The 24,360-nt window shown below is 37.4% G+C and overlaps 2 protein-coding genes across 2 annotated transcripts in view; both read left to right on the top strand.

Moving 5' to 3' along the window:
• The window catches only part of PDLIM5 (PDZ and LIM domain 5), a 705,552-nt gene that overhangs the window by 356,885 nt on the left and 324,307 nt on the right, over positions 1-24,360 (top strand). The window lies entirely within an intron of this gene.
• BMPR1B (bone morphogenetic protein receptor type 1B) overlaps positions 1-24,360 on the top strand; it is a 133,726-nt gene that overhangs the window by 76,668 nt on the left and 32,698 nt on the right. The window contains exons 3-5 of the mRNA XM_063310102.1: positions 13,618-13,777; positions 21,912-22,014; positions 23,346-23,448. Of these exons, the coding sequence (XP_063166172.1) occupies positions 13,618-13,777; positions 21,912-22,014; positions 23,346-23,448 (366 nt within the window). The remainder of the gene's footprint in view (positions 1-13,617; positions 13,778-21,911; positions 22,015-23,345; positions 23,449-24,360) is intronic.

The following is a 24,360-nucleotide window of genomic DNA, read 5'->3' as shown; positions in this document are numbered from 1 at the left end:
AGGACCCTAGAAGCACACCTTCCCTTTAGCAGTGCCTGCCTTCTGGAATGAGGTTCCCCAGAAGATTCAAATAGTCCCCACCCTACTGGTGTTTTGAAGGGCCCTGAAGGTGTGACTTTTTGCCCAGGCCTTTGGTGAGCATGATTGAAGCCCTCTTTCCTTCTTTTTCAGAGTCACCAGGTGGCATATAAATTTAATAAATTATCATCATCATCATCATTATTCCCCTCTGGGCTTGTTATCCCTGCCATCTTTGTTCCTTTTTGTTTTGTGTTGCTTTCTTGTTTTTAAATGTTTTAACAATTTGTGAAGAGTTGCTGGCAGTTGGGTGGCATTTAAATTTAATAAATAAAATGGAAGAAAGCAAATAATCCATTCTAAAATATATAAGTGGTATAATGATTAGCTAGTACAGATATGGATCAAATTAGGACTGCAATAAAATTTTGTGTTGGAAACTTTTTTTTTTAAAGGCAAAAACCCACACTGAAATTATTGAGGATAGTTTGCATGGTGCTTGCAGGATAGGACTGTGGGTTGGGTATCTGTGGAGGTGGGCCAAGAAGGGCAAATGATGAAACATGGATCATAACACCAAACCCCAGCTTAACTACTAGCATCAGACATCAGGAGCGAAATATAAGGGCAGGCTTTGTGCCCTGACATCACCACGTGGGTGTTGTCATTTTACTGTAATCATGTCTGTTGCTGCAGACTCCTATGATTGTGGATGAATGTCTTTGCTTTCATTTTACAACCCTCCTTTTCTGTGCCTCATCTAATCCCCAGAGAAGATATAATGGGTAAGTTATAACATCCTCTAGGGCATGTTTTTAGGTCAGGACGGAGAATAAGCCAAGAAGCCTACAGGATCATTGGATCTATGTATGAAACCACTGCCCCAATAAATTTGAGAAAGAAAACCAAACGTCACATTTTCAGGAGAAGACAGTGTGGGAGCAACAGAATGCAGATTGGAAGACAAGATTCAAACTGAAGGAGCTGCAGCTCGGCAACAAGAGAGGGAGAAAAGCCAAAGGCAGCTATCTTCCAGAGAAGTTGAACTTGTTTCAGCACTATTCCTCTGCTGTAGCAAGTTGGAATGCCTGCTTCAGGTGGACAAGGAAGATCCAAATCCCTCCATCCTTTCCACCCTCTGCTGCAGCCTGCCAGAATGGTTGTAGCTGTTTGTGGATATTAGTCGTCTATCAAAGAAAAACATGGTCCACCTTGACATTGAAAATATCTTCATTGCACATAGGAAGATTCCCCAAGAATCAAAGAAATATAATAGAAACAGTATTAGAGTTTTACATGTACATTCTAATCTTTGGATCTAGTGGTTGTTTATGGTGGGGGATATACTTAAAAGTGTCAATTTTTAGCATTCAGGTTTCATGATTTCTAAATATGGAGTGATACATAATCGGCTGTCTAGTTAAAATCACTCATGTATATTCTTTCTTAATTAAATTCTTAAATCATAAGCCCATTTGTGCCTCTCATATTACAGTGAACTGTCCTCATTGTTAAGTTTGCACTGTTCTTACTAATAAAAAGGCAGCTGATCTTTCAGAGAAGTTGAACCTGTTTCAGCAGTATTCCTCTGCTATAACACTAATAAAACACCAATTCAGTTGTGATTTAATGGTTGATAGAAATATTAATCTGATTCTGAGCTTGATTCTGCTCACCTTCTGAAAATAGCCAAGGTCATCTGGGTGTTGCAGAGGATTATCTCAAATTATATGCATTTCTTCACTCACATTTCCAAGTCTGACTTTTTGCAAAGAGCCATTGAGTTTCTTCCTCCTCTCTTGCATGAGGATAAGCTCAAATTCATTCTTCCCCATTTTTCCATACTTCATCCACTTACATTCTGTTTCACTAGATTTTTATAGGGCCTTGCAGCATCCCCAGGCCAGAAGAGAATCATGTGACCAGACAGTAGAACCACGTTACATAGAAGATTACTTCTTCATCTACTGTCAGCCCTGCCAGGTAGATCAGACCAGGAAATCAACTCCAGAGTAAAGCTAAAATTACTTTTAATGAGATTGGCTATAATAACAGAATCTTGCATGTCTGATTGTGCTGTACCCTCTCCTTATGCTCCGGTGAATTAGGGAGGCATCTGCCTGAACTCTTTCAAATGTTATTTCCCAGACAGCCGACAGGCCTAAAATCCTTTTGTAGCCTTCCATCCCCATGCTGACCTTGCATAGCTTTTGAACCTAGACAGGCCAGCCATGTGTTCCCACTGGAGGCCTGTAGGAGCAAAGCAAATAAAACCAAAAGCCAAAACTCAAGGAATTGATACCTCATTTACTTACTGTTTAGCTATGCATATTTATGAATTCATTTTGCCTTATCCAAGGGAATAAAGTCTTATCATTATTGGCAGAGATATACAATTTTCCCTTCAAGCTTTCCTTGACTAGTGATTCTATCCTAAGAGGGCTAAAGCAGGCAGTTCACACAGGTACTCCTTATTCATACACCTGAATGTTTATTGTTTATTTGTCTACAGGAATATTTTTATATGCAGCTGGGTATGCATGTATCTCACACTTGATCTAAGCAGCTTATCATTGTTCACATTTTATATAGGGTCAACTATACACAGTTGTATTGCTTTAATTATTGCCTGATTTTATTTAAACTTTACAATTCTGTTTTTTTTTTAAATAAACATGCTATGAAACAGCTGGGAGCAAGGTCCATGGTTAAAGTCAATGTCTCTCATTCAATTCTGGATAAGGCTCAGAGAAAGACAAGACGATAAGAAATGGGCATTGGTCCTAAACCAGACTGAAAAAAAGTATGTTTACAATACAGTAATTCTTAACTTTGGGCTAAAGGGTCTCATTGGCAAAGCAGGAAAATATGAGTGGCAATGTGTCCAAAGCCTGGATTTATTCTTTTCTTCTGAGTAGTTCTGATATTATTTAATCCTGGATTCAGGTGATAATTAAAATAACCTTCTTGTAAATAGGTGATTTCAAAATTTATAATAACACAGAATGAAAATTGCCTTGTATATGGTTGCATTATATTTGCTTCTAGGCCCAATAGAAATATATACCGATAGATGGCTTATGTTTTTAGTTAATATTTCTCAGGGGTTCCCACAGGGTTTGATTAAAAAAAGTCAAGATAGTGGCCACAATCGTATGATTGAAGCTGTGCTGATTTTTTGTGTGCATTGCATGTGCAAGAGTATTAGAAACATAGGCTACCTATCTAATCAATCTTACTCTTTTAAAATATTCCTGGATATTGCAGTTGCTGTATAAAATTCCACACAGGGGTTTTGTAGGCAATTTGTGATCCCTCCGTATTTTCCCCCAGCATGCTCTCTTTCTTTCACCATTCTGTTGTCATGTGCTCAGTGTCACACATGTGGCTCTTTGCCTAGTTAGACAGGTTTCTGCTTGCCAGCTCTGCAATCAAAGAGAATACAGGCTGGGGAGAGAACAGCTGAGATGGATTAAGCGACTGTAGCCTGAGCTGCATTTCTTAACTGGTGAATAACTGATCACAGGTGCAGGCTTAACCCAACATATGGTGCTCTGTTTGGTTAATGGAAATCCCTTAGCAGTAGTTTTACTGCCTGGTCACATGATTTTCATCTGGGGTGGAGATTTGGCAATGGTATAAGAAATTTGGAAAACACAAGAATGGCTATCAGATTGGAAAAAATCAACTTATATCCCCATACCAAAAAAAGGAAACACTGAAGAATGCTCAAATTACTGAACAATGGTACTTATTTCACATGCCAGTAAGGTAATGCTCAAGGTCCTGTAGACTCCAACAATTAATGGAGCGAGAATTGTCAGATGTACAAGCTGGGTTTAGAAAAGGCAGAGGAGCTAGGGACCAAATTGCCAATATCCACTGGATAATGAAAAAAGCCAGGGAGTTTCAGAAAAAACATCTATTTCTGTCTTATGGACTATTCTAAAGCCTTTGACTGTGTGGACCATAACAAATTGTGGCAAGTTCTTAGTGGTATGGGGATACCAAGTCATCTTGTCTGCCTCCTGAGGAATCTGTATAACGACCAAGTAGCAACAGTAAGAACAGACCACGGATAAACAGACTGGTTTAAGATTGGGAAAGGAGTACGGCAGGGCTGTATACTCTCACCCTACCTATTCAACTTGTATGCAGAACACACCATGCGACATGCTGGGCTTGAGGAATCCAAGGCTGGGGTTAAGATCACTGGAAGAAACATTAACAATTTCAGATATGCAGATGACACCACTTCGATGGCTGAAAGCGAGGAGGAACTGAGGAGCCTTATGATGAAGGTGAAAGAAGAAAGTGCAAAAGTTGGGTTGCAGTTAAACCTCAAAAAAACCAAGATTATGGCAACCAGCTTGATTGATAACTGGCAGACGGAGGGAGAAAACGTAGAGGTAGTGACAGGCTTTGCATTTGTAGGTGCGAAGATTATTGCAGATGCTGACTGCAGCCAGGAATTCAGAAGACATTTAATTCTTGGGAGAAGAGCAATAACAAATCATGATAAAATAGTTAAGGGCAGAGACATCACACTGACAACAAAGGTCTGCCTAGTTAAAGCAGTGGTGTTCCCCTTAGTAACATATGGCTGTGAGAGCTGGACCATAAGGAAGGCTGAGAGAAGGAAGATCGATGCTTTGGGACTGTGGTGTTGGAGGAAAATTCTGAGAGTGCCTTGGACTGCAAGAAGATCAAACCAGTCCATCCTCCAGGAAATCAAGCCAGACTGCTCACTTGAGGGAATGATATTAAAGGCAAAACTGAAATACTTTGGCCACATAATGAGAAGACAGGACACCCTGGAGAAGATGCTGATACTAGGGAAAGTGGAAGGCAAAAGGAAGAGGGGCCGACCAAGGGCAAGATGGATGGATGATATTCTAGAGGTTATGGACTTGACCTTGGGGGAGCTGGGGGTGGTGACAACCAACAGGAGGCTCTGGCATGGGCTGATCCATGAAGTCATGAAGAGTCGGAAGTGACTGAACGAATAAACAGCAAAAACATAAGAAGCCAATGGAAAATGAATGTAAAAAGGCAAGGCCAGCATTATAGTTGTTTTTTCCTTAAAAATATACAAGGGAAGAGTTTTTAAAAAGGAAGAATGAAGCAGAGTATATTCTTTTTTGTAAAGGAGGAAGAAGCTCAACAACACTTTACAAAATAAGTAGATAGACAGACAGACAGACATGGTGGCATTATGATTGGAGAAAAGTTCTTTAACTTGAAGCAAGCTTTTGCAGCACCCAGCTGACCTTGGCTGTTTTCAGAAGCTAAGCGGAATTGGCTAAGGATAGTAATTGGATGGGGACTGCCTGGAAATTCTAGGGCTGTAAAGTTAAAGCTGGGACATTTTAAAAATAAGTCCATAACATTGCTAGGAAAATTGCATGGATATAGTCACCAAGAGCTGAGTTTCACTTGGGGGTGCTTTTAGTGTAAGTTTTTTTCCCAATGTATATGCTTTCTGTCACTTTTGTAGCTACGAGAAATATTTTCTATGCTTCCCCATTACTCCAGGTAATAAGCCTAATTCTGACCATATCCATTTAGAAATGCAATCTCCTTTGAAGTAAGTGTCCTTAGAATCATGGGGTGCATTTAAAAACTAATTTTTAAATACTAATGTTTCTTTTTCATTCCTTTGATGGTTAAATTTGGAAAAAAAGAGTATCACTTTCTGTTGGTGAAAGATTTCCTTGTTTGTTTGTTTGTTTGTTTGTTTGTATATCAAATTTATTCCCCATGTATCTCACTCAGAGAGCGACTCTGGGCGGTTTACATAAAATAGGAATAAAACATTAATTAAAATACAATAAATACAATAAAACAGTACAATAAAAAGTATTCTAATAAATAAATAATATGCGTAACAAACACCAGGGAAGTTGTATATAAGGCAGTTTGATTGGTTTATGGGGTTTTCAGTTCTTTTGTTATTTTGGAGATAAACATAGACAACATACAACTTATGAAAAATTTCTCTTTCTTTAAAAAAATGTACTGAGGCTTACAGCCTGTTCTGATCCATGCAGTCTCAGAGCCGCTTTCAAGACTCTCTCTTGTAAGAGGATAAAAGCAGTATAAAATCAAGTGGTTTTGTATTATGAATTGGAGAGGATGGTTTTTTATATATAAACATAAACACAATCATAATGAGCCAGGCTGCTTATGATAATTTAATTCATTACTTGCTTTTGTAAGGCAAGTTGTAATGACCTGATGCATCATAGACTGAGATTGTCCTATAACTGTGTAAGGAAGAACATCCTGATCTATGTAAGTAAATATGTATAACATTTGTGTTTGTTATATTTTTAAAGGAAACTTTCTTACTTGTTTCAGATCTTCAGAGGTTACCTGGTATAAAATTTCCATAGAAGATTGGTACCAAGGAACACAAACTCTGAATCTTTCTCCCCAACCGCTGCCTCATAATTTATTCTTCTTCTACATTAATTTAAATGTCCAAGGAAAATTTCAGTCATTTTAAAAATATACCTTGCCATTAAAGTAGTTTTACTTCTATCTTGTGTTCCCCAAGCTACTCATAGAATTGAAATAGATCCTAACCGTGATTCTGAAATCCACTATAACGGCTGAAACTGGGAAGGAGGGACATGCTGGGCTAGAAACCAGGAGACTGAGAGTTCTAGTCCCACCTTAGGCATGAAAGCCGGCTGGGTGAACTTGGGCCAGTCACTCTCTCTCAGCCCAACTCACCTCACAGGGTTGCTGTTGTGGGGAAAATAGGAGAAGGAAGGAGTATTTGGTATGTTCTCCACCTTGAGTTATTTATAAAAATAATAAAGACAGGATAGAAAATAAAATAAATAAACCAATAGTTCTCAGGCAAGACAGAACCATTAGAAACCACATGTTTCTCTGATTTTCAAGGCCAGGAAAAGACCGACAAATTTATCTGGGGAAAGAAAGCCTATAATTTAAATCCCTAGGATAGCTGGGGGCCAGTTGGCTTGATTGCCGTGTTCTGCAGTAGGCACATCTCCATTGTATAAATGACTTTCCTGTTTCCAGGAAAGCAACTTTTCTAGTTGTGTTGAGCCCGTGAAACTTCTGCTATGAATGAATGTGTGGGATGAGTTTCTGTAGAAAGGCTGTCCATTGCTGTGCTTGGTGAAGTGTAACGATTGGTGGCAGAATGCTGATTTTTTGATGATTTACTTCCTGTTCAAGGCTGCAAGTAATTAGTTGAGAAAGTCGGGCTCCAGTCAAAAGTTGTATTCATTGCAGAAGCCAGGCAGTAGACAACACAAGTAGTAAGTAAGCCAGTCTGGGGCCAAAGCCATAATAAATCACACAAACAGCAGGACATATAGGAGTGAGAGGAATCAACAACGTTACAAGATAAGTTGGTCAGAGGTCAAAGTTTAAAAAAAAAATCAAGAATAAACATAGTGAGCTGCCACTCACAAGATTCTTGCCATTCATCTGAAGTATATTTAGATTCCCTTCCTGTTCTAAGTATATTTCAGCTGTCCTGATTTGTTGATCATGCAACAGTTGGAATGGGTCTTGGAGATCATCTTGTCCAACCTCCTGCCCAGGACAGGAATTTGTTATTACAGTACAGCTGACATTAAGCCTCAGTTGCAACACCTCCAATGAAAGAGCCCCTCACCTCCTGAGGTAACCCGTTCCATGGTTGAACATGTTTTACCATTAGGAAAATTTTCCTGATGTCCAACCAACGTTTATTGCCTCTTAATTTAAGTGCAGTGTTTCTTATCTTTCTTGAACCACTGAACATTTCTGCCTTTTCTTGTATGTGCCAGTTCTTTAGATAATTGAAAACAGCTCTCATATCTCTCCCAGCTTTCTGTTCTCCAGGCTAAACATAACCAATGTCTCCAACCATACCTTCTAATTTTTTTCTTTCTTGGTCCTTGATTATCTTGGTTGCACTCCTCTAAACATGTTCTAGTTTGTCAATATCCTTCCTAAAATCTGATGCTCAGAACTGTATCCACTAAACCCACTCATCCCCCCATCCCCTAAGATTTGCCTTTTAGACACAGTGGTCTCTAGAAGAAATTAAAACATTGTTCGTTTACAGTAGTCAGGTGTCTCCAGCAGGCAAAAACAGGGCTGGTGGTTTTCTGTGGATAAAATAAACTAAGTACTTAGAAGACAGGAAACCTGATGTCGCTTAATTTTGGTACGGAATTGATGAGATCCTGTGTTTAGATAAATGTAGGGTGTCTGATTCCAGTTGTTTCTTTCTCCTCACAATGTGGAAATGGGAGAGAAAAGTGCAAAAGTAATAAGAAAGGCCTCCTCTACATCTTTGTGCTTGGTTACATTATGTCTGAACTGTCCTTGCGATCTAGCTTCAGTTAAACAGCCATGTTTTATAGATTAGCATTTATGTTTATATTTTAGGCTGATTTTAAATCCCATTTCTGAGATTTCTTTCTCCAAAGTCTCTTTATAAAGGTTTACACACATACATGCAAACAGATACGGCTTTGTAGATTGAAAAGCAAATTAAAAAATCTTACATATGTTACTTTCCCTTCCATCTACAGCTAAGTATGAAGTAGTTAGTTGACACAGCACTTTTTTTGTACAGCCTTAGAGTTCTTCTTACAACCACCCCCTTCTTGAACTTGTGGCTGTCTGCCAAAAGAGCAAACAGATTCCTCTGTATTCCTGTTAGAATATTCAGAAGCCAGGGTGCTGCCACCATAACTAAACTTAACAGCTGCTCTGAATTTCTGAAAAGCAGAAATATTTGTACAGTTTGGGAGTGGATTTGGCAGATTACATTGGGCGAAAGCTCATTATTGTTATTTCTTGTATGATAGTCATTAAGGTTTGCAGAAGAAACATTCTCTGCCATTGCAACAGGCTCCACATTAAGCTGGTGGATTTAGGTACTTTGCTCCTGATGCCTGCTTCTCTGCCCTGTCAAGAAATTACACATCCTGTTTCCTTTTATTGAAACTGATAGCCTGTTGTGCTGTTGAGAAAAGGGTCCTCACAAATACATTAAAACAGAAAACTGGGGACCATGCTAAAGCAAACCATCAAAATCAATGCAACATACTGTATCACACGGTAAAATATTAACACAATAAGGGCCCTGTTATTAAATTAATCAGCTGGAATATTACTCATATAAGCTTATAACTGTCTCTTGAAGATAAGGATGGAGGAACACCAGTGGAACTCCATTGGGAAGGAATTCCCAGACAAATTGCCTTAGCAAAGAAAACTCAGAATATATTTCTCTAGTAGCTACTCATCTCTAGATTGTAGATGGTGTCTTTGTTTATTACAAGAGCTGTTTTAGTTTAGTAGCTAAGAGACTGAATTATATATAGAGAGATTATTTATTACAGTTAATGACCAGTCCATACTAAATTACAGGTGGTCCTCATTTAATTACCACTGGTTCAATGACCGTTCAAAATTACGAGGGTGCTAAAAGAATGGTAGTTATGACCAGACCTCAATAATGTATGACTATTGAAGTGTTCCCACGATCACGATATGTGAACTTCCCTGCTGGCTTCCCACGAGCAGCGTCAGTGAGGAAGCCAGCAGGAAGTTGGAAGTCACAGTCATGTGAGGTCCAGTTTAACTATGGCAAGTGGGACAACAGGAACTGCTGTCGCTAGGTGGTGTAATCACATGGTTGTTTGACTTACAACTATGTTGATTAACAGTGGAGTTGCAGGTGCCAATTGCCATTGTTAAATGAGGATTACATGTATAGCATTAGTTTCTACAAAGTAGTAATTTACAGTGTTGACATTCATCTACTTTACAAGTTTGTGAGAATTACAGCAAATTAATACACTCATAATTAAAGTGTTGTAATGATTTTTTTTAATGCTGTGCATTTTATGTTCATTAAATGCATCTTAGGTTAAGAACATTCTAACACACGCACTTGTACCTTCTTGAAAATAAAGTTTGGAAATTCCACATATTATTTGCTCTGAAATTATTTTCCTAATCTGCCCAATCATTCAATTGTTTCCAAGTTACTCTTAGATGTTCAGAAGATCCCATTTATTTTAATCAGAAGAGTATCAAGTTTTCTCATTTTGCATTTCCCTACAGTATGCTGGTGATTGCAAAAGCGTTCATATTAGATCGGTGTACTGTAGATGTAACTTTGCAGTAGATTTTAACCACACTAATAAGATAGTTGGTGAGCTGTAAATGATAATTCCTCTTATCCCATCTAAACCTTTAAGGGTTACTTCAACAAAGCTATTAAATACTGAAAATAATTGTAATCACAGCCATGCATTTCCTGGGTCACCTCTTGTATGGATTACTGCAATGCACTCTATGTAGGACTGCCCTGGAGGCTACAGCTGGCCCAGAATTCAGTGCTGTGGGTAATTATGGGTGCACCTCAGTGATCCCATCTAATACTGCTAGTTGGTGAACTGCACTGGATGCCAGTGGACTTCCAGGTGTAATTCAAAGTTCTGGTTGTTACCTTTAAAGACCTTCAGTTTACAGGTTATTTGCGGGACTGCCTGTCTCCAGTTATCTTTGCCTATTCAATTAGAACTGAGGGAGTTGACAAGTGTGGATCCTGTCTCTTAAGCAATGTCCTGTCTGCCTTTCATAAGGCTTTGATAATCTGTTTTTTTCCCCCCATAGGCATTGGGTAAGGAGGATCTGTGAACCTATCCACTATGATTGTTCCACTAGTTAAATTGTTTGCAGAATTTTGTTTTATCTTATCTTGTATTTTATTTATATTTCACTTTGCAGTGTTTGTTGTTTTTATTACTCGTCACCCACAGTTACTTTTGAGAGGGTGGCTATTTAATAAACTTGGTAAATAAATAATCAAATAAATTAGGATTCCCTGTTAACTGGGATTTTAAATCAAGTATTTAAAACAACCTCAACTTTGTACTTACGAAGTTTCTACCAGTTTTGAGTCAATATCGTTGCTCTTGGAAGTCACTTCCGAAAGAGTAAAGAACACTTTCAATCACATCTGTTTTCACTTTTGTAGTTTGTTTTATTGTCTTTGTGTATTTGTTCTGTAGAATTGTAATTAAGGCTTTTCCTAGCCAAAAAAAAAAAAAAAAAGATGCAAGGAGAACTTTATCTACTTCCTTATTAGGATTCCACTTGCCCTATTGAGAGACTTTTTACCTGTTCCTCAAAAACTTTGAATAACAACCATTCAAAAGACCTTTTCCAGTTGTATAATTAAATGGACTGTACACAGGCTGTGTTTCATAGAGTTTGTGATCATTGCTAATAAAGTCTTATCAGCAAAACTCTGCTTTTACCATCCTACTCTGAACAGTAGTCTGGGCTGTTTGAGAGACATGATTTGTTGTCCTTTTAGTGCTGCTGTTCCATCACTGGTTAGTTGCTGAAAATATCCTGTAGAAGTTTTTTTTTTTAATATGATGCCTGCAAAATAATAGGATGTTAAAAACTGTTGATATTTCCCTTTTCCATAAAAGCACCCATTTTAGAATGCAATTTGGTTTGTTCAGATGAAATCAGTCAGTTGATGGTGCCTTTGTGAAATTCATCACTGCTAAGGTGCATTTCCTGATGTTATTTTATAAATGGATTGAAACTGAGCTGCTTAGAATAGGACCTGTGGTTATATACAGCAGTGCAAAAAGTTTAAGGGAGAGTTACATAATAGATTGAAGTTCTTTCCATTAAACATCTCTGCTTTAAACCTATCGGACTTTAAAAAGTGCTTAACTTGGACTAGTTTGGGTTCCTAAATGTTTGCTGTTGTTTTGTTTTTGGTGGTTGTGTGTATGTGACAGCTATATATGAGATAGAGAGATTGAATTAGCTTCTTCTGTAAGCTTCAGAAAATGGGAAAAAATAGTTACATCTTTAAAAAAAGACATCTACATGGCAGATGAAAACAGACCCTGGTATTTTTATTCTTTATTACTATTAATTTTTAATATTTTTCATTTCACTTTGCCAGATGTCTGAAACCTCTGCCTAGAATATTTTTAAAAGTCAGTCTTCTTTCCATGAATAACAATGTTAGTCACGGTCCCAGTTTTGTGCTTATTTGCTGAAAATTGAGATTTAGTTTTAAAAGGCTGTGTTCCATTGACCCAAAAAGCGAACATCTGTTAATTTTAAATTGCTCTTTGTAGGTTGGAATTTTAAATGCCCTAATGCAAAAAATAATTCATTGAGGGGTATTGTGTGAGAGAGTGGTTTTCTAAAAGAAGTACTATATAAAAAATCCTTAGAGCCACATTATGGCTTTTTCTTATAGACTGAAGTTACTTATCCTAAGAAAGCTGCCTGTCCTAATTTGCAAGCCACCTAGAGTTACTTTCTGGTTAAGACAACATGTAAGTTGTTAAGTAAATACATTTTCAGTGTATAAAATAAGTTCAGATCTCAGATTTGTAATTATTAATATGTTCTGTACTCTGCTGTGCCAACAAAATAAAAAAAAAAATCATCTGTTACAATGCATTGATGTGAGACTGGGGGGAAAATTCCTAGCATGGAATATGCTGAAATATTTAGAAAGTTTCTGTCTAAAGACTGCATTGGAAGCAAAACATTTCACCACCAGTCAAGAATTAGTTTTCTAACTAGTTGTTTGGAGGAAGGCTAAAGGTGGACAGGCTAGTACAGGTAGCCCTCATTTGATGACCACAGTTGGGACCAGCAACTTGGTCATTAACTGAAGTGATTGCTAAGCGAAACCGAGATTGTGCTTACAATCAGTTCAGCTTTCCTTTGCTTTACAGACCTGCAAAGGTTGTAGATACAAGGATTGGTCATAAACTTACTTTTTCATCACCATTATAACTGCAAACGGTCACTAAACAAGGCAGTTGCTAAACTAGGACTATCTGTACTTTACATTTAAGATATTTGTATCTGAAGAGTATTAATATATGCAGCCAACCACTGCCTTCAGTCTAGAAAAAATGGTATGTTCATCTACTTTATGTTTAATGTTGCTTTATAGTTTCTACTATATTTTGGTAGATCATACTGAAGTTCCTGGTTGCAAAATTGTCAGAACACTATCCTTTCACTTCCAGAGGTAGCCGTAGGCTTTGAAATGCAAACTTGGAAGCTTTGCAGCTTCCCGTTTATAGCAACTGATCAGATAGTCTATTGGAGGGAATAAGCATTTAAATTTAGTTCCCTTTCCTGCGGCAAACAGATTTTGATTCTACATAGCTGGAAATATCTCTGCACTCAGCTTTGAAACTTTGGGTAGTGGAAACAGTGCTGTATGGAAAAGCCCTTAACATCATAAATATCAAGGATCCCAGATTCAAAAGTGGGGAGGGACCTTTAATAGGAATGTTTATCAAATACAGATGCATAATCTGTAATGATGGGTGGTAATTTTTTATGTAATTAATATTAAAGAAAATTTAGATTTAAAATAATTAAGTTGCTATGAATTAGGAAAGGTTACAAAAGTGTTTCATCAGTGAATACATCTGTCATTTGTCTGTGTGAGTCCTTTATGATCCAAATCTTGACATCCTCCAGAACAGTGTGGACTGCAGACCCAAAATTCTTAGCCTTATTTACATTTTTTTTAATTTTCCTGTGTAGCAAACTTCCTAGACAGCAGGCCCTTGAGGAATTCTGGGAAAGGGAACATTGATGCCAGGAAAGAAGATGGGGGGAGCACAGCAGCTGCTCCTCCCCAGAAGAAACTGTGGTGTCACTGTCATCACTACTGTCCTGAAAATTCAAAAAACAACACCTGCAGGTTGGTGGGAAATCTTACTATACAATGGTGGGAAAACTTACTATACAATGTGTAATTTACATCATTTGCTGCATTGTTATCATGCCCATTCAGTGTTATTTGACTTAAATGCTTTCCATAGATTAAACAAAATAATGAGAAATACATCTGTGAATGATTGTTAATGATGCTACCCAAATCTTGAGATTTTAGAAAAGTAAGTATCAGTTGCTAGGGAAAGGGATCAACTGGTAAGGAAAAGGCACTGCAGTATTGTCTAATTTGTGCTCCTCATTAGCTTATCTACTTGATGGTGGACTTCACGCAGGTTCCTTTTTCTCCTACTAAATTGATTTTCCTGCTGTGGCATTCCATATCTTTCTTTAATTGTACGCTGATGTTAAATTGACAGCTCTTTTGATACCGTTCTATTCCTGCTCAGGGTAATGCAGATTTTGTTGGACGGTTACATCCATTAGTCCTAGACAGCTGGGGCAATGATCAGAAATATTTTGTATTCCATTTTTCCCCACATAGCCCTGCTTGAGGCTGAACTACACATATAACATGTAGTATGGATTGTGGACTATTTTTAGTATTAAACAGTAGCTCCTTAGGCCAAGGAGGTCACAAATTGAGTTAGTAGGCAGGAGATTTATACTTTTTTCTAGTACTAATGAAAAATGTTCCCCTGCTATTAGACTGGTGATAATTTCTCTCTGCCAAAGAACAACCAATGGATATGGAGCAATATAATCATGGTAGGAAAAAAGAAGATAAATATATTCAATGGTGTTGATTCCTAACTTGGTGTTTGGAATTCATAATGATTGACACAAGACAAAATATTATTGAGTATATTTGTTCTGTGCCAACACATTTGCCTACAAGCTATAGGCATGATTTATCAGTGCTTATTATTATCAGTGCTTATTATTTCATAGACAAACCTAAGCCGTACATATAGTATACCCTGGTTGTAAGAGAAAGGTTCTTGACAGTAAGAATGCAAAGTGTCCATGAAATCTGGTGTGTTCTCTCTTTCTACATTTTTGAAGATCCAGAAAATGTACAGGGCCATCTTAGATCCATACAATTATAAATGTTTTTTCGCTCAGTTAAGATGATGGTTTGAATGGCTTTCAAGTTGTCCTTTCTTAACAGTAGAATTGCTGCCTTGTGTTACTTAAAAAAAAATCCTAATTCTTTGGGTTAAAAAAATCCATTATTAGAATTAAATCAAGGAATAAACTTCATCATTTGCAAATCCAGTTTATTGAATATTCTATACAGACAGTATTTAAAACTTATAAGATGTGGCTCTTTTTATAGAATATATGTTTGTACATGTAAACATACTCAGGCCTTTCAGAACACATTAGGGTGCCTGTACTGGTGGATGTGACAATTGATTTTATAAACATTATACATTTTAAGCAACTTTTAAAGAAGTGTTCCATGCTGTTTCTAGCTCTCTAAGAAGTTGCTAGTCTTTGTGTAATAGAAAGTGTAACTTTAGCTATTCCTTTTGTGCCACTTCAGACAGATAAGCGGTATAGGATGCAAACATGAGACGTCTTACTGCAAATATTTACTTGACTACATAATACACCTCACTGTCTGTCCAAGTGCCACAAAATGGGCAGCTGGCAATTTGTACCCTGCATGGAAAATTTCACAAGAAGGGGGAGGAGATTTGTTTAAAACATTTAGTTTGGGCTCAGAAGGAAACCCACAGACTCTGGTACCTTTTCAAGGTTGTGGTGTTGGGTTTCATTGTTACCTTACATCACCACAAAGAATATGTAAATACTGTCAACCTACCGGCAGGAGGAGATGGCTGAGTGCACAGGTGCTTGCAGGATGGATTGATTAACAAGGACCTTTTTCTGGGAGAGGTGAAAGCTATTGAAAGGGTTTCCTAAACCTGGGCTTGTAAAGGTTATGTTAACCTTCAGCCTTTTGAAACACTAACCATCACCATGTAAACGTCCTGCACCTGGGAAGTTTCAAACACACATTTATTTGCTAGTCCTTTAGGAACATCTTTCTGTAATAAAACTTTGGTGTTTTCCAAGCATTCACACATCTCTTTAAAAGCACTGAATTATGAACAATTCCAGCCAAGTGAATGCTCATTTGAGGGAGCTGACCATTTTTACAACAACACTTACCTGAAATGCTGAATTTCAGACATCTTCTTTAAGGCCAAATGTGATGTTTATAAAAAGATAGCCAGCAAATGACCTCATATAATTAAGGGTCCTTTTCATCATAAAGCAGCTCTACAATACCTTTATAAAAAATGTCCATGAAATAATTGACAGGAGAGGGAATTTAGGAAATTTTTAAGCAACCCCGTAACTATAAAGGCACTGTTGAGCAGAAAAAAATGATGCCTGTCAATTTTAAAATTTGGCAAGTTTTATCCTCATTGTAAAAAAGAGCAGTTGTGTTATTTATTTCTGTCAAAAATGTTTTAGTTGCTATTGTTTTTTTAAAAAAATCAAAATATAAGAAGCCTGGCATTAAATTGTCTTTATGATCTCACTTCTGCTGCAGTCATTAAGTGAATCACCCATAATCTTTCTACTGCTGGCTTCTCCGTTGACTCTGCTTGTCAGAAGCTGGCTGCGAAGCATGCAACTGGTGATCATGTGACTGTGGGATGCTACAATGGTTGTAGAATCTCATAGCTACCAGGGTATGGCAGAATCTCATGGCTACCAGGGCATGGTCTGACCATCACAGAGGAGACACTGAAAGCTCCCTCAGTGACAGATCACAATGTCACTGCTCCAGCAAGAAAACCAGATCCACGGTGTGACCACTGTCTGTATCAGACCCTGGATGACCTCGGATAGGCCCTTGGCCGTCATGGTGGCCATGAGCTCCTGAGCCACCTCAGATCCCACCTCCAGGGAAGGCAGGTTGAAGACCCCCAAGACCATAAGTCTAGGGAGCTCCACCACCAACCCTGAGATGGAATCAAGGAGTTCAGACAGGGAAGTTGCTACGCAGCAGGGAGGGAACAATAACAATCCTAGAGCCCAACTTAAGGAACAGGGCCTCATATCTGACAACTTGTGGAGCAGTGCCCCTGAAAGCCATAAGAGACTCCCCGATGACAACCACCACAACTCCTCCCCTGCTTGGAGCCTAGGCTGATGCCACCCCCGAAATCCAGCTGGCCACATTTTCGAGAGGGGAACACCCCGTCCCCAAACCCAGCCAGGTCTCAATAGTACATGCCAGGTTGGCCCTTTCATCTGTGATTAGATCACAGATAAGGGAGGCCTTATTACAGACTGACCTGATGTTTAGCAGCAGGAGCTGAAGGTCAGAGCCTCTGAAAGTCTGCTGACCTTGGGGCTGAGACCCAGGGGCTGGAATGCAGAAAGTGCTCTGATGTGGCTGTGGTTCCCTACCTCCAGTTTCTTACTTCCAGTAATGTCAGTCTTTTCTGACCTGCTTTAGCTAGATGATCTGGCTTAGTGATTGATTTTGAATGCATGATTTTATGAGCATCTTCATACCTTTCGAATGCCCCTTCTGTTTGCATAGAAAACCTCTGGTTGTTTGTCTGAAATTTGGCATAGGTATTCCCCACATAAGAGGCTATTAGCACTACAAATTTGATCACATTCAGTCCTAACACCACCAAACGTGCAGGCATTTAAAACAAAATTAAAGGAATATCGCTTGAAAATGCTATACCTCTTTCTTAACTTTATTTTTTAATAAGGCTCTAGTTGCCTGAAAATCATTCTACAACCATTTATGTTTTTCCAGTTCTAGACTACAGAGCTCTATTTTTCAAAATCTTGTTCCAGGTCTGGGCACTGGGTCTGAGCCTGTGTTTCTGGGTGCAATTCAAGGTGCTGGTTGTCACCTTTAAAGCTCTTCGTGGATTGGGACCAGGTTACCTGAGGGACCGTCTTTTCCCAGTTGGTTCTACCCATCCAATCCGGTCCAGCAGGATGGCCATGCTCCAGGTCCCATCAGCCAAGGAATGTTGGCTGGTGGGGACCAAGAGACGTGCCTTTTCTGCTGTGTCGTCTGGCCTCTGGAACATTCTTCCTCCTGAGATTAGGTTGGCCCCTCCTGAGATTAGGTTTGGCTTTTCAGAAGGCCTTGAAGACCTGGCTTTGTGCCCGGGGTCCCCAAGAGTGCGAAGGGCCCCGTTTCATGGCTGTGCTAACACCAATGGCTTTTAAGATCTCTTGGCTATATTTGTATTTGTATTTGTATTTATATCTATATTTATTTTTTTGATATTGTTCTTATTGTTTTATTGTTATCTCTATTTAATTTTTTGGTATTGTTTTTATTGTTTTATTATTGTTTGCTGCCCAGAGACGCTGGTTTGAGATGGATGGCTATATAAATTGGATGGATAGATAGATAGGTAGATAGGTAGATAGATAAATAAATTACTACCTCCAGCGTGACCAGGACTGTATAAGTCCACTTTCAGATTCTTATATGTCCAGAATGGAGAAGGTTTTTTTGTCTATGCTATGCAGAAGACATCTGATTCAGTAGTAAATGTAAGATATTTCATGGGCAAGGGACCTTTGACACAATGTGCTTTCTTTCGTATGGATTTTGCAGACTTCAAAATAGTCATTTACCATCATAGATTTCAATTCAATTTACTATTCTAACTTGGTTTTATTGATTTAGTAAATTTATTGCACTTTAAGAGAGTAATTCCTCTCCCCAAATAAATATGTGGATAGATTTGTAAAGGCTGTTCAGTTTTTGGATTTGCTTAATCCAAAACAAGTTTTATACTTAATTTAGATGTTACACAAAACCTTCTGTGATAAATGGTATAAACATTTATTCAGGGCATAGTTCAGATTAAAAGTAATCACTGACAAATTAAACTTCCTTCACCTGAGGGAATATATGTCATTCTGAAAATTAAAACAAGGGTGTTTAGTATCTGGATAGTTACTAACTATATACCATATCCAGGAGTTATATGGTATGCTTGTAGAGTACATATACCTGTATATTGAAATATATTGTATTTAAAGTCTATATCAGCAGTGGTGTATCTGTTGCATGTGGCTAAAATTTCAGTAGCTTGCGGCAGCTATACACTCTGAAGGTTCTGCCTTTGTCAATCCCAAAGATTCCCATGAAAAAGAGTCTGCACAGTTTTCAGAATGCGTCTGCAGGAGGATGAAATTTCAATTCGCTTGACTCAGTCTGTACAAAAAGAACAGTGTGCTTTGAAAGTCTCTGCTTGGAGTGGAAACCAGTTGGTGAAAAAAGGAGTAAAGGCACTGGAGAGGGGGGGGGGAGAGAAGAAGAAAGAGCAAAAACAGATGGCAGAGAGAGGAAGGCAGGAACAAGAGAGAAAAGGTGGTTTAAATATAGAGAAGTGACAGTAATTCTATTGTTACAGGGTTCTCAATCTTGCCCAAATTGATTTCATTAAAAAGGTTTTCTTTCCTGCATCAGTGTGGAGGACAACCATATATCTTGTCCTTTAGGAGGAGCAAGGGAAATGCCTTTGGGGAGTTTAAAATTATCTTCAAAATTCTTTAATCATGATCAATATTTAAGATGCTACAACTTGAGGGAAGGAAACAGGGTTCTTCTCTAGTAATGATATCTGCTTAAGCAGCTGCAAAGCTTCTAGGCTGTGTCCCTTTTTTGACGTTTAGTAAACACATCAGTTGAAATTGCCCCCTGGACTAGGTAATCTTTAATTAAAACATTGCCTTCTACTTTCAGGGTCTGTCAGTATTTCTATTACATGCTGTATTATGATTATTATTATTTTCAGATGTTTACTTTGGCTATAAAAAATCACTGTTGATAATAGAACACGACACACCACATTTCTGCTTTATTAATTATCCATGCAAGGCTGTAGGGTAATAATAAATAATTGGATTCAGTTGATTGTGTGTGTATTGACATGTATATATCAATGCTAAAATATGACAGTGTTTTAAAAAATCAGGCACGTTTGAATTCATCTGTAAGTCATGATTAAGTTTCTCTTCTTTTGCCTATTCTACCTATCTTATCCTATTTTCACATTGTGGATTGTTGGAAACTTTTAAATCTCACTTTCCTTATTTTGATCTTATAGAATATCGTAGTTTAATAAGTTAGGCTCCTGGGGAGAGAAAGTGCTTGGGTGGGTATTTATTTGTTTTTGGCTCAGTGATCCCTGATTAACACCTGAGCTGGCTCAGTAAAACCTTTTTGCTAAAGTAGTTAAATAACCTATATGCTACCTTTCATCCTGCATTCCAGGACAGTAATAACAACATATTAGAAATTGTTTTTTTTAACCAACAGATTCCATGGCCTGAAAAAGTTTGAAAACCCCTTGTTAAGACTAACCAGAGTTGTCTAGGTTGGAGCATAATAATCTGCAAGTAGCTGAAAATGAATGGTCACACTGCAAAGGGCTAGACAGGCAGTCCAAATCATGTTCACACCATAGTAAGATTAATCTTGTTCAGTCCCTTACTGAATGTGTAATTTCATAATTTTTCTTCCACACAATGTATAATTGTTTAATAATATGCTTATAGTAAATTTTTGGATTATATACTTGATTAATATGAAAGTTCTTTTTGGCTACAAATGTGTACTTTATTTCTTACAATAATTAAGATTTTTGCTTAGTCCACAAGTTAGAAAATAAATTAAATCTATTTTTTTGATATTTTGGAATATTTTTTTAAAATTAGTTGATTAAAATCAGTCTAATTAATAATGGTTTATACTCTTATAGGGTATCTGCATGCTTATTTAAAAATATTATCTAATTGAATTCATTGAGATTTGCACACAATTATGCTTGTGGGATACTGCAATTATTTTTTTTTAATAACAAAAATCATTGTGGCTTGGATCCAGAGTTGCAGTTCTGCAAATGGAAACCTTTCTTCCATTCACAGAATAGAGCCATCATAAAATTCCAGCTTGAAGGTGGAGTTGATTTTACTAATTCCTTCTTCCTGTAGCAGCCACTTCCAGACTGATCCAAGGATCTCCCAAGCTTCCCAGTATATTTTTGGGAGATATATCCCAAATATATCTACTTGGATTTTATATCTATTTTTATCATCTATTTATATTGATTATATATATTTGTATTTTTATACTGTATGTTTATAGTTTTAATGTCAATTTTATTGTAAACTGCCCAGGGTCCCCTTTTTGGGGGAGATGGGCGGTGATAACAAATTTGAAAAATAGATAAATGAATAAATCTAACTCTGGTATCCAACTGAAGGGTAAGAGAGAAAATAGTATGGTTTATTTTATGGAATAATTTATCTTACACTGAGTGTAACATATAATGTTGCTTCACTCCCCTTTTTTCTCTCTTGAAGTAGAGATTATAATTTCTGTTCCTACACTGCAGAGCGCATGGTTCATAATGTAAGTTGAAGAAGAAAACTAGCTGGATAAAATGCATACAAAAGCACCTCCTGTGCAACTTTCCAAGGCAGTTTAACAGTGTTGCCCATGATGAAGGAAAGACCAAGGATTTCAAGGCTCAGCAGCCGTTTTTTTTGTTTGTAGGCAGAACTGGGTGGAGAAGTGCTTTGTTGTTTGTTACATATCAATTGTTTCATAGCAAATTGAATCCATAATTGAGATTTGAAAGCTGATTTTCCTTGCTCTGACACACTGGCTGTGCTTTTGCAATATGCTAAACCATAGTTAAGAAGGATGTGAACAAAGCACAGCAAAACCCAGCTCATGCATTCCCCCACCCTCTTTCTGATCCCTTTTCCTGGCAGTCTCCAAAGCAGGAGTGAGGAGAAGTCACTATTAGAAAGTTCATAATAGCAGTTTGGCAAATAATTGAGTGCAGTAATGCACATTGGAGTCAATAAATGCCACACAAGTCTTGCTTATTCTTTTCCAGTCAAACATCAGTGGAAAATAACTCCCAAACACCAGAAGTACCAGAGTTCTGGAGAAAGAGGGAGTTTCTGCAAAAAAAAATGGCTAGCCACAAAACGTGCATACCATTTGGATTTAATGTTTACTGCTCTTAATTTAATGATTTCCAGATTTAGATGCTCCATGGATTATGAATGACATTTATGAGAATTATAAGTATTACAGGCTAAATGAAATATCTTTCTCTTTTCCTTGCATTCAGCACTGATGGCTACTGTTTTGCAATGGTGGAAGAAGAAGACTCTGGAGGACAGACTTTTACCACAGGCTGCATAGGTTTAGAAGGTTCTGACTTCCAGTGTCGAGTAAGGAGATGTTGTGAATTCAATCTGAACTTTCAGAATCAGTCTGAATATTGCCAGGAATTAAAACACCAATGTTCTACATTTCTTTTACAAGGTCTTTTTATCTTCTGTAAAGAAGCCAACATATGGGCCTAACTGTGAATATAATTGCCATTAATACAAACAGCAGAAATATCCTGTTGTGTTTGATCAATAACGCAAAGAAAGGGCTGGATCAGAATTGTAAGAGTAGTAACTGTTAAGAAAGCTGAATATTGAATTTCCTGCTGTGCTCCCTGTTACTCTTAAACATGTGATTTTGATTGTTGGTTTTAAATGCTCATCCTATCCTATCTCAAGAGCTCAGAAATAAATTCCACTGTATTATTTAAAACTTCTTAGTAAGGTGTTTAATATTACAACCATAATGTTATAGATTGGAGAGAAACACAAAATAGTCAGGAACGGACCTGATCCAGTTGCTGTTCATGTCTTTTTGGCCCTGCATGTACTGGAGCCCCTTGTTGCATTCTCCCCATTTCAAGATGTGTCCATCCCACCTAGTATGTTTGTTCTGAGTGATAGAGGTGTTCCAGGGTTTGCAGCAGAGATAATCACATTGCTTATCACTTGATCTCAAATACAAATGCCTTGTATATACTGTGTGTGCTTTAGTACAACACTGTATACTTCTTAAAGCTTGAAAACAAGGTCTAGCAATAGTTAAAGATGCCTGTAAGTACCAGGTTAACTAAGCTTGCTCAGAAAGATGACATAGGAAGATTAGAATCTGTGTTTATCAACTAAGACTAAACCATAGGAGTAGTTCAGATAGGCTTTCTTGACACAACCTAAAGATATCAAGGATTAGACCTTGACTACTTACATGCAAAACATCTGCTCTGCCACTGAACTGTGGCCGTTCTTCATTGGTAGCCCTTTCACAAGCTGAGAACTATTCATAGCTACTGTCACTAATAAGGTTTCAGCTAAATTGGGGCCAATGGTATTTAATGCATACTTTATTTATTTATATTTCAAATTTTGTCATTGCCCATCTCACTCAAAGATACGCAAATCCTAATGTGGTTTTTTTTTTTCACTTTTTCTCTTACGTTTTGGAATTAAACTACAAACATAAAAAGATCCAAAAGAGGCTTGGTAAAGATAAGCAACCTGAATTATAGATTACATCTATGTTGGAATAGTTGCACTCTTATTTATTTTTTTAAATGCATACCTTGAACTGTTTGCATGTGTACACATTTTCTTTATGTCTCTCCTTATAGTTTAAATTTGTAATGTGCTGTTTTATAGCTGTTTTATATAAAAGTTACATATAACTATTACAGGACACTCCACTGTCTCAACCAAGAAGATTAATTGCATGCTGCACGGATCAGGATTTCTGCAATAAAGATCTTCACCCTACTCTGCCACCACTGGAAGATCAAGGTAAGAAGGGATACCAATCCTAATTTTGAGTCCATATCTAATTTTCTTTTTTTAAAACTCTGGAAGTTTTTCATTGACAGTGATATTATAAGGTAAGCATTTTTTATGCTGCTCTTTTTCATTCAGCCTAAATGTGTCTAAGATGGCTTCCTAAACAGCTTGGTCCTCTGAAAACAAGAAAACCTATCTCTGGTATATAGCCTTAAAACTCAGGAGTGAGTTACTTTGATACTTCTTTCTATTTAGCTAGACAATTGGTTAATATGCCTCAATATCTATAATTCAGTACGTAATCCATATTGTTTTCAGTAGAAATGGCTTCATTTTAAGAAGACATTTTTTCCTTGAAAAGCATGTGAAATTTCATTTTGTGTAGTGTTTCTCCTTTGTGTCTAACTTGTGAACACATTCCTGTTTAGATTCTCTTTCTTTACTTATTAATATGAAGAGTCCCACCCAATCAAAGATTGTGCAGTAATTAAGTTGATGTCAAGTTCAATCAGTTTATTACAGTCTTAGGCCAGTATAAGAAGTGTGTCAATGAGTGATCTGTGAGCACTTATAAATCTGTCTTAAGAAATCAGTAAATAAAATTTGAGACAAAATTAAAATATCTCTAAAACAACCTGACTAGAACCTGTGAGTAAAGTCCAAAAGGAGCAATCTATGTCTAGGTTATAAGTGAGGTAGCATCTAAAATTTACAGAGAGTGATAATATCTAAAATTTACAGAGAGTGATGATATCTAAAATTACACAAAATTTAATAATATATGAAATTACATAAAATACGTCTATGTAGCAAGAGTGTGACCTATCAAGGTCTGGTGGATCTAACATGTTGCTGTGTAAAACCTAGCCACGTACACTGTGATAAATGGCAATTCGTCTGTAAGCAACATCTGGGTATAGG

This window comes from Candoia aspera, chromosome 8, assembly GCF_035149785.1.
Source record: "Candoia aspera isolate rCanAsp1 chromosome 8, rCanAsp1.hap2, whole genome shotgun sequence".
Taxonomy (NCBI): Eukaryota; Metazoa; Chordata; class Lepidosauria; order Squamata; family Boidae; genus Candoia; species Candoia aspera.
Note: the sequence above shows the minus strand (reverse complement) of the source record. Positions and strands in the feature narration are given on the sequence as shown.